Genomic DNA, 12,884 nt, shown 5'->3' with positions numbered 1-12,884 from the left:
AAGAGAGCAATTCACTCGCTTAACATCTCAATCGTCAGCTAAACATATAATTAATAAAGTCGGCAGTGTCACGCTTACACTGTATCGTGTCCCGTTTACGATGATACTTGAGGAAATTTCTCTATAATTGTAGACCGTAGGTTTTCTTGTCGAGTACACAAGTGTACAAACAAGCTAGTTTCGATGCTATGCTGTAATAGACCTAACAAGTTGCTGAGAGCTGGTGTTTCAAAACAATCATGCGACAATTTGTTGTGTCAACAGTTTGCTTCGACTCTTCCCTGATTGACGTGTTGTGTGACGCAATAAAAGCCGGCGACCAGATTTACAAGATAAGATGGGAATGTCTAAGCTATTTCTGAATGAATCATTTCTAGAGGTGAGTAATGTATATTTTTAACGCCTTAGAATAAGCGACTCACGTTCGGAGCAATGAAAATAAATAGATTAGTAAACATTGTACTATATGGAACAATTTTGTAATGTTGTTTTGTCGTAATACCACAACCTAACTGGACACTGCACAGTGGTCTAGGATGTAAATTTAGCAGCAATTTGAACTTTTTACTAAAACTTTATCACTAATCCTTAAAATGTGTTTAGAAAAGGTTTTATAGCTTGCAAGGTCCCTTGTTTTCGTTTGAACAGAAGCTATAGTGGTTCTAATTTAAGCAAGATCGAAAATTGAACCTTTTAAGGGTTCAAAATAGAGCTTGGCTGCCGTCGATGAAGTTGTAGATCAACACATTTTACACTAATTTGTTGAAGGCAAGCAAGCTCTATATTTAATACTTTCCATTGCACAAGAAATTCAAATGTGAGCTTTGGCGTGGTCGTTAAAAACAATTTTATTTATATAACTTTTGAAGTTTTTATTTAACATTAATGTAACCTTAGGCCAACTTGAAGATCATTTAAAGACGCATAATGATACACCAACTACTAAACTTTTTAGATTCAAAGTTATAAGAATATGATTTCTTGAGACATTTCTTACACATATCACAGTTGGAGCATTCATAAATTTGCAGAACTCATGTAAAGTTAGCAACCAATTAAAGGTGAGATTAGTCCAGTCTTGAATCATGCACGAATAAAACCTCGAGTAAACTGAATGAATTATAAAACTCAAAAAAAAGTTTTCAAATTCATGAAATGGGTAGAATTATTTATCATATCAAATTAATAAAATAAATAAATCAAATTGGTTCAGCTCAAATCAAATTAATAGAATAAATGAAGTTGTTTCAAATTAACAAATTGGATAAAATGAATAAAAAGAATGATTGAGAACGAATATAAAATGAAAAAGCTGAATAACTAGAAACATAAGAAAAACCTGTTTTAATCCACCTAGTGGTGCAATTGTGCCTTTCTCATTTCTCCAAACTATGATTCATTAGCTGATTTTGTTCAATAGATTTGTTATTACATTCTTATTTCACTTAGCACGTATCCAAAACTACCACGAAAGTAGACGCAGACTCACTTTAAACAAAAAAGTATAGGGGAGACCGGGGCTAGTATGCGGTGTTTTCAGTTTCCATTTTTTACCGCTCTGATGTAGATACATCTAGCAAAATAGAACATGCGGCTGTAGTCAACACCCCTGAATTTTATCACAGTGTTTGTTGCATTGTCTTAGTTTTTATAGACAAAAATGTGTGACGCGGAAATCCCGCCAATTTACTTCGGCCCCGGCGGTATGTATAATTACGCCACAAAATGGAGATTCAATTATATCAAAGGTTCGTGCTGAATGTCTTTTCAATAAAATTGTATATTAACCGACAATTGCCAATATATTTCAGTCTCAATACCCCGGCATTTTACTTTGACGCGTATTCCATATTCAAAAGCATATTTTCGAAATTCTTCAGGCGATTGGCCAAAGTAAATATCCCCTGCATTGACGAGATACACAAAGTTTTACTTTGGAGTGAATTCCAAAAATAAAAATATTTTTTGACTATATTTGTACTGTAAATAGTAGCGCCAACATGCCCCGCGTGCGTCACCGCCAACTTACTTCAACCGCATATTTTACAAAAAAGTATTTAAAAAATAACTTTAATTCATGGATAGATTTAATATCTATACGGATACTGAATGCTCCTTTTACGCTCTATCGAAAAATAAAATCAATTGGGAAATAGATTTACAATCACCCTAAATTACACAAAGTGTTTAAAATTTAAATAATTTACTTGGTATGCTCGAAAACACAATATCGCCCACAACTTTTACAAGACAAAATGCTTTTTAACGAAAACACATTTGATAATGGGTTTCACATAACTTGAGCTACACAATGAAAGGCAGCGCTATATATGTAATAGAAACGAAGACAAAGGGATTCCGCCAACTTACCCCAACCACCAACTAGCCCCGACCTCCCCTAATATTTAATTAACCTAATCAATATGAGTTCAATGTTATCTGCATGTAATTATATTTTGAAATGTTGGTGGAATGGGTTTGGAAGTGGAGCGGGTGGGGGTTTAGTAGAGTGGGAGTGGAGGATGCGTCAGAAATACTTCATCTTATTTCGGTATACAGGGTGGATGAAGGAAATGCGGATGTGAGGGTGGTCCAAGGTGTGATGAAGGAGCGAGGTGTTAGGGTAAGGGTGAGGGGGTGGGGTATGCTGAGTGGCGACACAATACTCAACCGCAAATGTTGCCTTTCATTTGAAACTTGGTTTGAGAACAGCAGTTCAGTCATCACCGAAGAACCGATGAGACTTAAATTGTGGAATATGCCCGGAATCCGGGACTTCCGGAATCGTCGATAGTGGACACTATATCCAAAGAATGTTTGATTGGCAATCAGTGATCTAGACGTGCGAATCGAAGTAATTTGGTGGACATTTCAACAGTTTTTAGCCTCTGCGGTGTTACGATTGTACCGATTTATATGGGAAATTCCAGTGTAACCTTACTAACCAACCTGTAACTCCGGAACCAAGAGTCAGAACCAAATCAAATTCAGTAGCACTCAATGACATTACTGTATCTTTCATTTGAAATCAAGTTTGGGACCGTTCATAAATCACGTAGACCGAAATTTCAGAATTTTCAACCCATCCCCCCCCTCCCCACTAGTAGACCTTAGTAGACTTTTACCAGCCCCCCCCCCCTACGCCAAAAGTCTACGTAGACTTTTAATTTCTTTTTATTCGCGGGAAATGTGAAATTAGCCAGAAGCACATTATAATGTTCAATTAAAAATTAGCGTCTATGACTGATCAAATCAATTAATACCTATTCAAGGTGCTTTCCAAAATTTGTGTAGCGGAATACTTCTTTTCAAGGTTAGTCACTCAAGTATGTGTAAAAAGATATATTGCTATAACTAGTTCAAGTTTTGGCCGAAGTGCGACCTACACCAACAATGCAGAATTGCTAAACACTTTTTGAACCTTACTGGTGCATTCAAAATTGTTAAATTATAAAAAAAAAACAATTTCAAAATAATACTGTCGATGTGTACTATCATCTAGACTAAAATAGTAAACCAAACATGCACACAAATTTCACTTTTCGTGAACAAATTTCAATATTTCTAAGATAATAAGATAATCTAAATTGTCTTATTTGATTAAGGGAACGAAGCTTTTCAAATCTTCCCAAAAATATTTATTTTTGTTATGTAATTAATTACCATATCACCTGAGGGTATTATCGCAAAATATCAAAGCTTAACTCCGAATATTTTCGAAGATAAATATCGATAAATATCGATAAAGATAAATTTAACGAGTGTTTAAAGATTTTGAAATCAGTGTAAATGATTGCAGGAGAAACTGATTAACTCGAGTAAACACTTTGTTGTAGAAGTTTAACTACACTACTGCTTTAACCACCGAAATCAATAAATAAAAATTAAAAAATTAATCCAATTATTGTTAAAAATCGGGTGTTTTGTTGTTACAATGGTGGCTTTAATGCTTAACTTTGACAATTTTTTGACTTTTTATGGTTCATGCATTTAATGGTCCATGCATGCTTGCTAACTAGTGGTGTCTCAGATGATTTCACAGTCAAAATCTTCCGTCGAGAAGAATTTTGGGCGATCGTCTTTAGAACTGTCATTTTGTATTTTTCCTAGATCAAAACTATATCAAATATACGCAAAAAACAACAACGTGTGATGTTGTCCAAAAAAATCGTGGGTTCTGGGTTGAGTGGTCGCTTAATGAGTAGTTACCTCAATAGTGTACTAGCTTTGACCTGTCTGTATAAATACACCTAGCTGAATAGACCGATGATTTGAATACAACTCTCTTTAAATCCCATTTATAATTAGTAATACGAGAATAACAAAAAATATAAGTCTACGTAGACTTTTTCAAAGACCCCCTCATCCCTCGTAGACAAACGTAGACTTTTGCTAGACCCCCCCGTCCCCCTATGAGACTACGTGGTTTATGAACGGCCCTTTGGAAAAATCGCTGAATTCGCTGGGTAATAGGTGTGATATTTGCTTAGGAACTTGGCGAGTTCCCCGGAGGCATCATGAACTGTCATAAGTGGTCAAAGCTGCTTTCATTTATCATTAGTGATCCAGACCCGCAAACTAAAGTAATGTTGAACCCATTTTAATATGTTTTACGTCATTTGGACATCATGGTTGTACCAATTTATATGGGAATTTGCTATGTGACCGCACACTTCAACACGTAACTCCGGAACCGGAAGTCGGATCAACTAAAAATTCAATAGCAGCTTATGGGAGCGTCATACCTTTCAGATGAAACTAATTTGGTGAAAATCGGTTCAACCATCACTGAGAAAATTGTGTGAGTTTAAATGACACACACATATACACAGACATTTGTCGATCTCGACGAACTGAATCGTATATGAATGATATATGAAACTCGGCCCTCCGGTCCTCGGTTGAACAGTCGATTTTTTCAGTGATTGCATACCCTTTCTTTTTATGAGAAAGGCAAATATGAATAAATTTAAATAATACAATCAATAAAACAAACGAAAGGAATGATATGGATGAAATTACCACTTTCATGCCCAACTTTTTTCTAGAGCATATATGGGTCCAAACTGTATTTCCTTAAAAGCATTGGAGTGACGAAACACGAAAAACCTGTTTTGATCAACATGGATGCTTCTCTAGCAGTGCTAGAAGCTGCTCAATGTTAACTTCCGATCATTAGTACACATCTCTTGTACAGTTTTTAATAGTTCAAATGATCCGAAAAGGTGGCTGAAGGCAGTCTAAATTGATGAGATTGATCAGTTTTGAAAGAAATTTCAAGACAATGAAGATACCGTCATCGGAGGTTCCCAAGTATTATTTGAAGTTTTATAGCACACTACAAGTGCAATCTAAGTTTTAAGAGAGGCTTCAAGAGCGCCGTAAAACTACGATTGTTACTAGGGTTACTTTACGCCAAAAAAACTTTTTGTACATTACACTCAAGAACTACGATCGCGCAACAAATTTGAAACTTTAATGTTTTACTTATGTTAGAAGTACCTCCAAAGATAATTAAAATAACTTTTGGAAAATCAAGGCATGAGATATGAATAACTAAAACCTGTTTTAGTGCACCTAGCGGTGCAATTGTGCCTTTCTCAATCATGAACACGAGAATTTTTGCGCTGTTTATATTCATTATAAGCTTCCTAATGTATATAGTATATTTTTATTATACACGACATGACAACTATATACAAAAAAAAAATCATTATTCGAGTTCTAAAATTTTGTAAAAGAAAAAACAGCTACATTAATATTTTATTTATTTTTATTTATTTATTTTATTTTTCATCTGACCTACATGGTGTACATGAAATATAGAATGAGGAAAAGCCCATTTGGAGTCCATCAAATAACCTCCAAATGCGCGTAAAAACCTCATTATCTTTTCACATATACATATTAAACAATATTACACATTACATTACATAACATTACATTACATTACAATGTGTTACTAATAATACATCTAACAAATCAAAATCACTATCTAAATCACATCTTATGCACTAAGTTAGCCGTTTGAGCCTATTTTTAAAAACGTCACTTGATGCAGAGAAGTCAAAACATTCATAAACATTATTAAATACGCTACACATCGCCCTTATGGGTTCATTCTGTCCATAATCAGTACTTTGATAGTCAAGTCTTAAAAAATTCCACGATCTTATACTTCTAGCGGGCACATTTACATTAATCTGAGAAAGTATATTTGGGGCATCTATTTCACCAGTTAGAACTTTCCCTACAAACACGGCTCTGGATATATTTCGCCTTTTTGAAAGAGGATCCATGTCGAGCAGACGACAGCGTTCAATGTAAGGTGGCAACTCTAACGGGTTGCGCCATGGCAGGGTTTTAAGGGCATGTCGGAGAAACCTAGCTTGTATAGATTCAATTCTGGTAATCCAGACATTTGTGTACGGGCACCAAATGATAGCTGAAGCTTCCAGGATGGAGCGTACAAGAGAGAAGTACAGTGCTCTCAGACAGTATGGGTCAGTAAACTCTTTGGCTATTCTAATGATAAAACCAAGGTTCGATTGGCTTTCGCAATGATGTGGGAATAGTGATCTCTAAACGTCAATTTAGAATCCAGCTGTACACCAAGGTCCCTGACAACTGACACTCTATCCAGTAGTTTCCGTGAGATAGTATAACACCACAAAATTGGATTTTTTCTGCGCGTGAAAGAAATTACTGAGCATTTGGATACACTGATAGTCAACCGATTTCGAGTGCACCAGTTACAAAATTCATCTAGTTGTCGCTGTAGTTCAATGCAGTCCAATTCAGATCGTACAATAAGAAACAGTTTAAGGTCATCTGCATAGATAAGTTTGCATCCTGGTGGAAGGACATTACAAACGTCATTGAAGAACAAGGAGAACAGCAAGGGTCCAAGATTACTACCCTGGGGCACACCTGACAAATTTATAAAGTTATGTGACTCAACATTTCCTAGTTTGACAGATAAGGTACGACCTACAAGGTATGATTTAAGCCACTTGGTGAAGTTGAGTGAGGCACCCAATCTTTCTATCTTCGCCAGTAGGAGCGAGTGATCAACACGATCGAATGCTGCTTTGAGATCTGTATAAATAGTATCCACTTGTGCTCCGCATTCAAAACTTTTAATACAGTGTGAAGTGAATTGTGCTGAATTCGTGGATGTTGATCTACCTGGGAAGAACCCGTGTTGATCTGTTGATATATATGTTTTGGCTTCCCGGAACAATACATTGCTTACTAGAATTTCAAATAACTTGGACCCCGCACAGAGAGAGGTTATGCCCCGATAATTTGCTATGTCCTGCTTATCACCTTTTTTAAAAACAGGAAACATAACCGATTTTTTCCAACAAAGAGGAAACGTCCCTTGCGACAAAGATAGATTAAAAATCAGCTTTATGGGAGCGGAAAGGACACTCGCACATCTTTTTAAAATAATGGCAGGAATCCCATCAGGACCAGCCGAAGTCGAAGATTTCAATTTATCAGTAGCAGCAACAATGTCTTCCTCCGTAAAATGGATGTTACCTAGGTCCATCACACCCCTGGGAACATCTCGTAGTCCGATTTCGACCTGTTCTGGAGTAGTCGGAACTGTTTCAAATGCACTCGAAAAATGTTTTGCAAACAGGTTACAGATACCGCGAGTCGTGCTAGAAGTTTCATTTGCCAGAGTCATACTAGAAGGAAGTCCACTCTCTTTACGCTTCTCATTTACAAAAGACCAGAAACGTTTGGGATTTCGCTCAAGGTCAGATTGCGTTTGTAATACATGCCGAGAGTATAGGAAGCGGTTATAAGCTTTGTAATTGTTGCTAGCATATATGAATTCCCGCTTTGTATTGGGATTTCGTCGGTTGGTGTAGTGCCGAAGCGCGGCTGCCCTCAATCGTTTAAGTTCTCGGAGACGTCGATTGGACCAAAGTGGTTTTGGTTTAGGACGCGGGGCTGGGACATATATTTCAAACAGTTGGGTCAGGATCGATGAGGACTCTTCTACTGCGTCATTTACATCGGTTGCGTTATTGAGCAAAGTCACCCAGTCAATCGTTTGCAGTGAGTTGTTGAGTCCAGGAAAATCGGTTTTTGAAAAGTTATACTTCAAATCGTCAAGAATCTCGTCAAAAATAACCTGTCCAGGACAGGTCTGCTCAACTAAGAGGGGAGGGTGATGCGAATCTATTTCAACGAGTGGCTCATCTGCACGATAGACATGGCAGTTCTTGTATGCATCTTCATTTACAAACAGAAGATCTAACGTGCGATTTAGTCTGTTCGTGATAGTACACATTTGCAGCATGTTGAGTATTATAAATTATATATTAAATTGAAAAAGGTGCAAAATCCCAAAAAGTCGATTTTCATAAAAAAAAATTTTCCGAGATAACATAAAATCTCGACGTTTCATGCATTTTAAAGATGTTTGGCATCAAAAATACGAATTCGATTTCTGAAATTTCATGGGGTCCCCCCTTTGAAAAAAAAATGAGTTCCGGCTTATATGCGAATTGCATATGTGACCAGACGGTTTAGCCTATATTTCTGGACCCATCTAAGCGATCCATACGAAATTTTATAGACATCTGTGGGGATACTATAGCTATCATTTGGGACAAAGTTTGTGAAAATCGGCCCAACCATTTTCGGGAAACTGATGTGAGTTCGTTAATTTTGAAAGATGGTCGCTTTTCCCGGGCACTTCCGCAACCGTCTATGGTGGTCAATGTAGTCAACGAAAGTTTGGTTGGCCGTCGGTGACCTAGAACTGCAAATTTAAGTTGTTTGAGAGACATTTTAGCGAAATTTTTACCTTTTTTGCCCTTCATCGGAGTATCGGTTTAAATCGGAATTTGCTATGTGATCGCACGCCACAACCTGTAACTCCGGAACCGGAAGTCGGATCAGGATGAAATTAAATAGCCATTTACGGGAGCGTAACACCTTTCATTTGAGACTAAGTTTGGTTTAATAGGTCTAGCCATCTCCGAGAAACCGATGTGACTGTTATTCTGAATTTAGATACTTCCGCCGGGGCTTCCAGAACCGATGACGGTGGCCAATGTGGCCAAAGAGACTTTGAATGGATGTTAATGACCTAATACTACAAATCGAAGCAGTTGTGGTCATATTTTGGAAAAATTTTCACCATTATACATTCATTGCAGAATTTATTAAAATCTTATTATTGCGCGATCGTACTCATCACCCTGTAATTCCGGAACCGGAAGTCGAATCCATTGGAAATTCAATAGCAGCCTATGGGAACGTTGTACCTTTCATTTAAGACTAAGTTTGTCAAAATCGGTTCAGTCATCTCTGAGAAAAATGAGTGACATTTTTGGTCACATACACACACAGACGCACATACACACATACATACGCACAAACATTTGCCGAACTCGACGAACTCAATCGAATGGTATATGTCACTCGGCCCTCCGGCCCTCCGTTAAAAAGTCGGGTTTCAGAGCAATTGCAATACCTTTCTATTGAGAAAGGCAAAAATAGTTTTTTTTTTTTAAATCACGTTAGCTTCTTGTTAAGGATTATGCTCGTAATTTATGCGCTCATAAAAATAAAAGGGTATGTTCAAAAACTACGTAATACGCATCCAGTAACCTTGTTTTGGAGTGTCAATAAGTCATACAACGAAAAATAGCAAGCCGAGAAAAAACGCTGCTCAAGATTTACTTTTTCATTCAGCCTTATGAATTAGACAACCTTGTTTTAGTATTTTTCGAAAAGTAGCTTGCAATAGAAAGTGCAAGGCATTTCCGACAAAAATGCGAATGGGACTGTTATATTTAATGAGCAGGTCAGTTCATCCATCTTTGATGAGATATTAATTCCTCATGTTACTGAACAGCTTTTTGTTTATTAAGGTTTCAACCGTCAGGTTATTCGTCTATACTGTAGAGCTATTCCCCGCTGGTTTTTCTGTCATTCAAAACGAATTACTGCAATGCATATAGTTTAAATACTTCTAGAAACTGTAGTGTTGTTGTATTTTTGCATAAATGCAAATGCACTACTTGCAAATAATCAATTAGTTTTTTTAATAAATCAATGAAAATCTGCTTTGAATTAGAATCCAATCCCAAAATAAGAGTTAATTTTAGCTCAAAAATACAGATTGTGTAATATAGACTTGAGTAAAGCTTGGCGTAATGTGGCCCCATTTTTAGATAAAGTGGGCATAGAGTCACCAATTACCAAACAATCGAAAATACGGGCAAAACGCACGAACACAAATAATTACATCACTTTGTCAGGTTAATTTTACGTAATCTATATCTAGATTTTTGATTAGTAGATCACATTTTGCCAAAAGCATTTAAGTTACGTTGTTTACAAAAGCACTTCGCTGTTGGTAGTGCTTATTTGCAGCTGCATCAAGGGATGGTGGGTGTTCTAATCCAATTGACTAGGTCAACATCAAACGAGTTCTTCCGGTGTTGTTGCTGCTCCTGCAGAGAGCGCTTCCCTTGTGATACCGCTGCCCTACTTTCTTCGCTCTCCTTCTCCTGTTAGTTGTAGAGGAGAGCAATGCTAGTTCGACCTATCGTCCACAGCGAGAGTAGCTGGTGCTTTTGAATTCTTTGTGCTTAGCCAGGGAAGTGAAATTCTAAACCCAATTAAATCGTTCACAAATGTGAAAAATGTACAGCTTTATTTGGATGGCATAGTGGTGCGCACTATATGATAATTTTGATTATTTTTTCAATCAACCAGCACTCAACTTCATGACGAGTTACAAAAGGAATGAAAGAGTACATATTGTCTCTTTCTCAATCATTGGGTAATAAAAAGTGATTGAAGTGCTCTAAAATGTCGAGCAATCGCTTTGATTTCAATTTCTGTCTGGTTTCTTTTACGGTCAATTTCTTCACTGGATAAAAACAGGCTTTCGCTGAAAACCAGTTTTTCGGTTGCTGGTGATTAGTTAGCCGAAAACCGGTTTTCGGCGAAAACTCATTTTCATTCAACTGAAGAAATTTGTCGTTACAGTGCAACGCCCCCTCCACAGTTTGAAAATTACATTTGTTTTGCCTGTTTTTGCAGATTTACGGGTTTTTCAATAGTGTATTAGAAAAACTCACAAACACACTTAATAACAATATTTTCCTGACTATTGTCTGAATCGATTGATGTTAGAATTATGAAAATCCATCAGCAATGAAGAAAACGTAAGCGTAGCTTTGTTTTCTCACATTTTCGCAATGTTTTTTTTCCAATAAAAAGGATTTTTCAATAGTGAACAGTTGAAATAGCAAAAAAAGTCGCATTCAATTTTTAAGTTGGATTTGTCTGAAACGATTGGTGTTAAATGGCGCAAATACATCAACAATTAACAGCGCTACAGTTGTTTTAAACTATGTCATATTTTCGTGACTCCGCGGGTCGAATTTCAAATTTTAGTTCTACACCCAGGCCCTGCCCCATATAGTCGAATAGAGTAAAAAACAGCAATGTATTCCAAATTCCGAGTTTAGGAAGTGTTTACAAATTGAAAGTGAACTGGAAACTTAATCAATGTCATATGAGATAACCTAAGAAGAATGCAGTAAAAAAGCAGCCAACATCGATTCACGTCTAATATTAACACCTAAACTATTAATAATCTATTATATCCCAACTCTTCTTTATTTGCAGCTCCTAAACAGCAGCAGCTCCAGCAGTAAAAGCTCGAAGGTATCTTCCTCGTCCAGCACCACCACATCTCGAATGGCCAAGACGTCTTCGACGCAACGGCTCCAGCACATGTCCTCCTCACTAACGTCGTCCTCCACCTCCTCGTCGACCTCGTCATCGTCGACCTCATCAGCAGCAGCTGTAAAGCAAGGTCTTGGCGAGATGCAGAGTTCGATGGCCGAAATGAAAAATATGATGGGACATTCCAGTGCGTCCCAGGTTTCCACCTCTTCATCGTCCTCGATGTCGTCGTCTTCGAGTCAGTTGAAAAAACTAGCCATCACAAACAGTTCCTCCAATCTTGGTGAACTACAAAAACGGTAAATATTTGTTCTAACACACTATATGACGCATAAAAACTTTAAATTATTTATCGCTAGACTCCGTTCCTCCATGGACAGCCTGGATGATGCGACGGCAGACTACCAGGTGACCCATCCGGACTCGGACGGTGAGATGAGCTCTATGCTCACAATGAAACCGGCCGGGTGTGTGCAGAACGGCCACGCAATGAACGGTGCCGTGGATACGGTCAAATTTGAACAGAAACAGATGACCTCCGAATCCAAGACAAAGGTGGTAACCGACGGGTTCAGCAGCGAGCAAGCGACTTTGAATTCGGCACAGATGAAAAAATTACATGCCGGCGATGTGCAGTATCAGGAGGAAGCAGCCCTGGCGGCGACGAGCAACACCATGGAAGTGGACGGGTTGAAAACGGAAGAGAAAGGAGCGCTACTGAAGGTATGTTACCGTTTGAAATATGTACTTATTCATAATTAAATAAGAAATTAAGCTGGACTGGGTGTTTCCTTTAGTAAGTATTTAAGGTTTTTCGGAGGGAATCTAAAAAAAATGACATTGATGTCCCAAAAAATCAATTTCTGTTTATATGGATTACTTTTCCATTATTTCGAAACAACAATGCGTGACATTACCATAATACTACAATTCCACTATAAAAACGATACTAAAATGATGACTCATGAGATACATTCAACAAGTGTTCCATTTCTTCGGTGGGAAATGTTCCCACCGAGTAAAACGGTGACTCACCTTCGCTACGTATAATGCTTTATGCTTTGGAATTTCGCTCAAGCGTATCATCATCCTTCGTCAAGGCCTATTGGTTGGTTATGTTGCTGGTGGCAATGAGTCATTCATGCTCACCTTTT

General features: G+C 37.5%; 1 protein-coding gene across 1 annotated transcript in view; it reads left to right on the top strand.

Annotated features, from left to right (window-relative positions):
* LOC131688112 (uncharacterized protein DDB_G0271670-like) overlaps positions 1-12,507 on the top strand; it is a 128,593-nt gene extending 116,086 nt beyond the window's left edge. Inside the window, exons 5-6 of the mRNA XM_058972264.1 lie at positions 11,671-12,029; positions 12,090-12,507. Of these exons, the coding sequence (XP_058828247.1) occupies positions 11,671-12,029; positions 12,090-12,492 (762 nt within the window). The 3' untranslated portion in view covers positions 12,493-12,507. The remainder of the gene's footprint in view (positions 1-11,670; positions 12,030-12,089) is intronic.
* Positions 12,508-12,884: the final 377 nt, after the last annotated feature.

Source organism: Topomyia yanbarensis, chromosome 3 (assembly GCF_030247195.1).
Source record: "Topomyia yanbarensis strain Yona2022 chromosome 3, ASM3024719v1, whole genome shotgun sequence".
Taxonomy (NCBI): domain Eukaryota; kingdom Metazoa; phylum Arthropoda; class Insecta; order Diptera; family Culicidae; genus Topomyia; species Topomyia yanbarensis.
The sequence above is the reverse complement of the archived record's forward strand: the minus strand, read 5'-3'. Positions and strand labels throughout refer to the sequence as shown.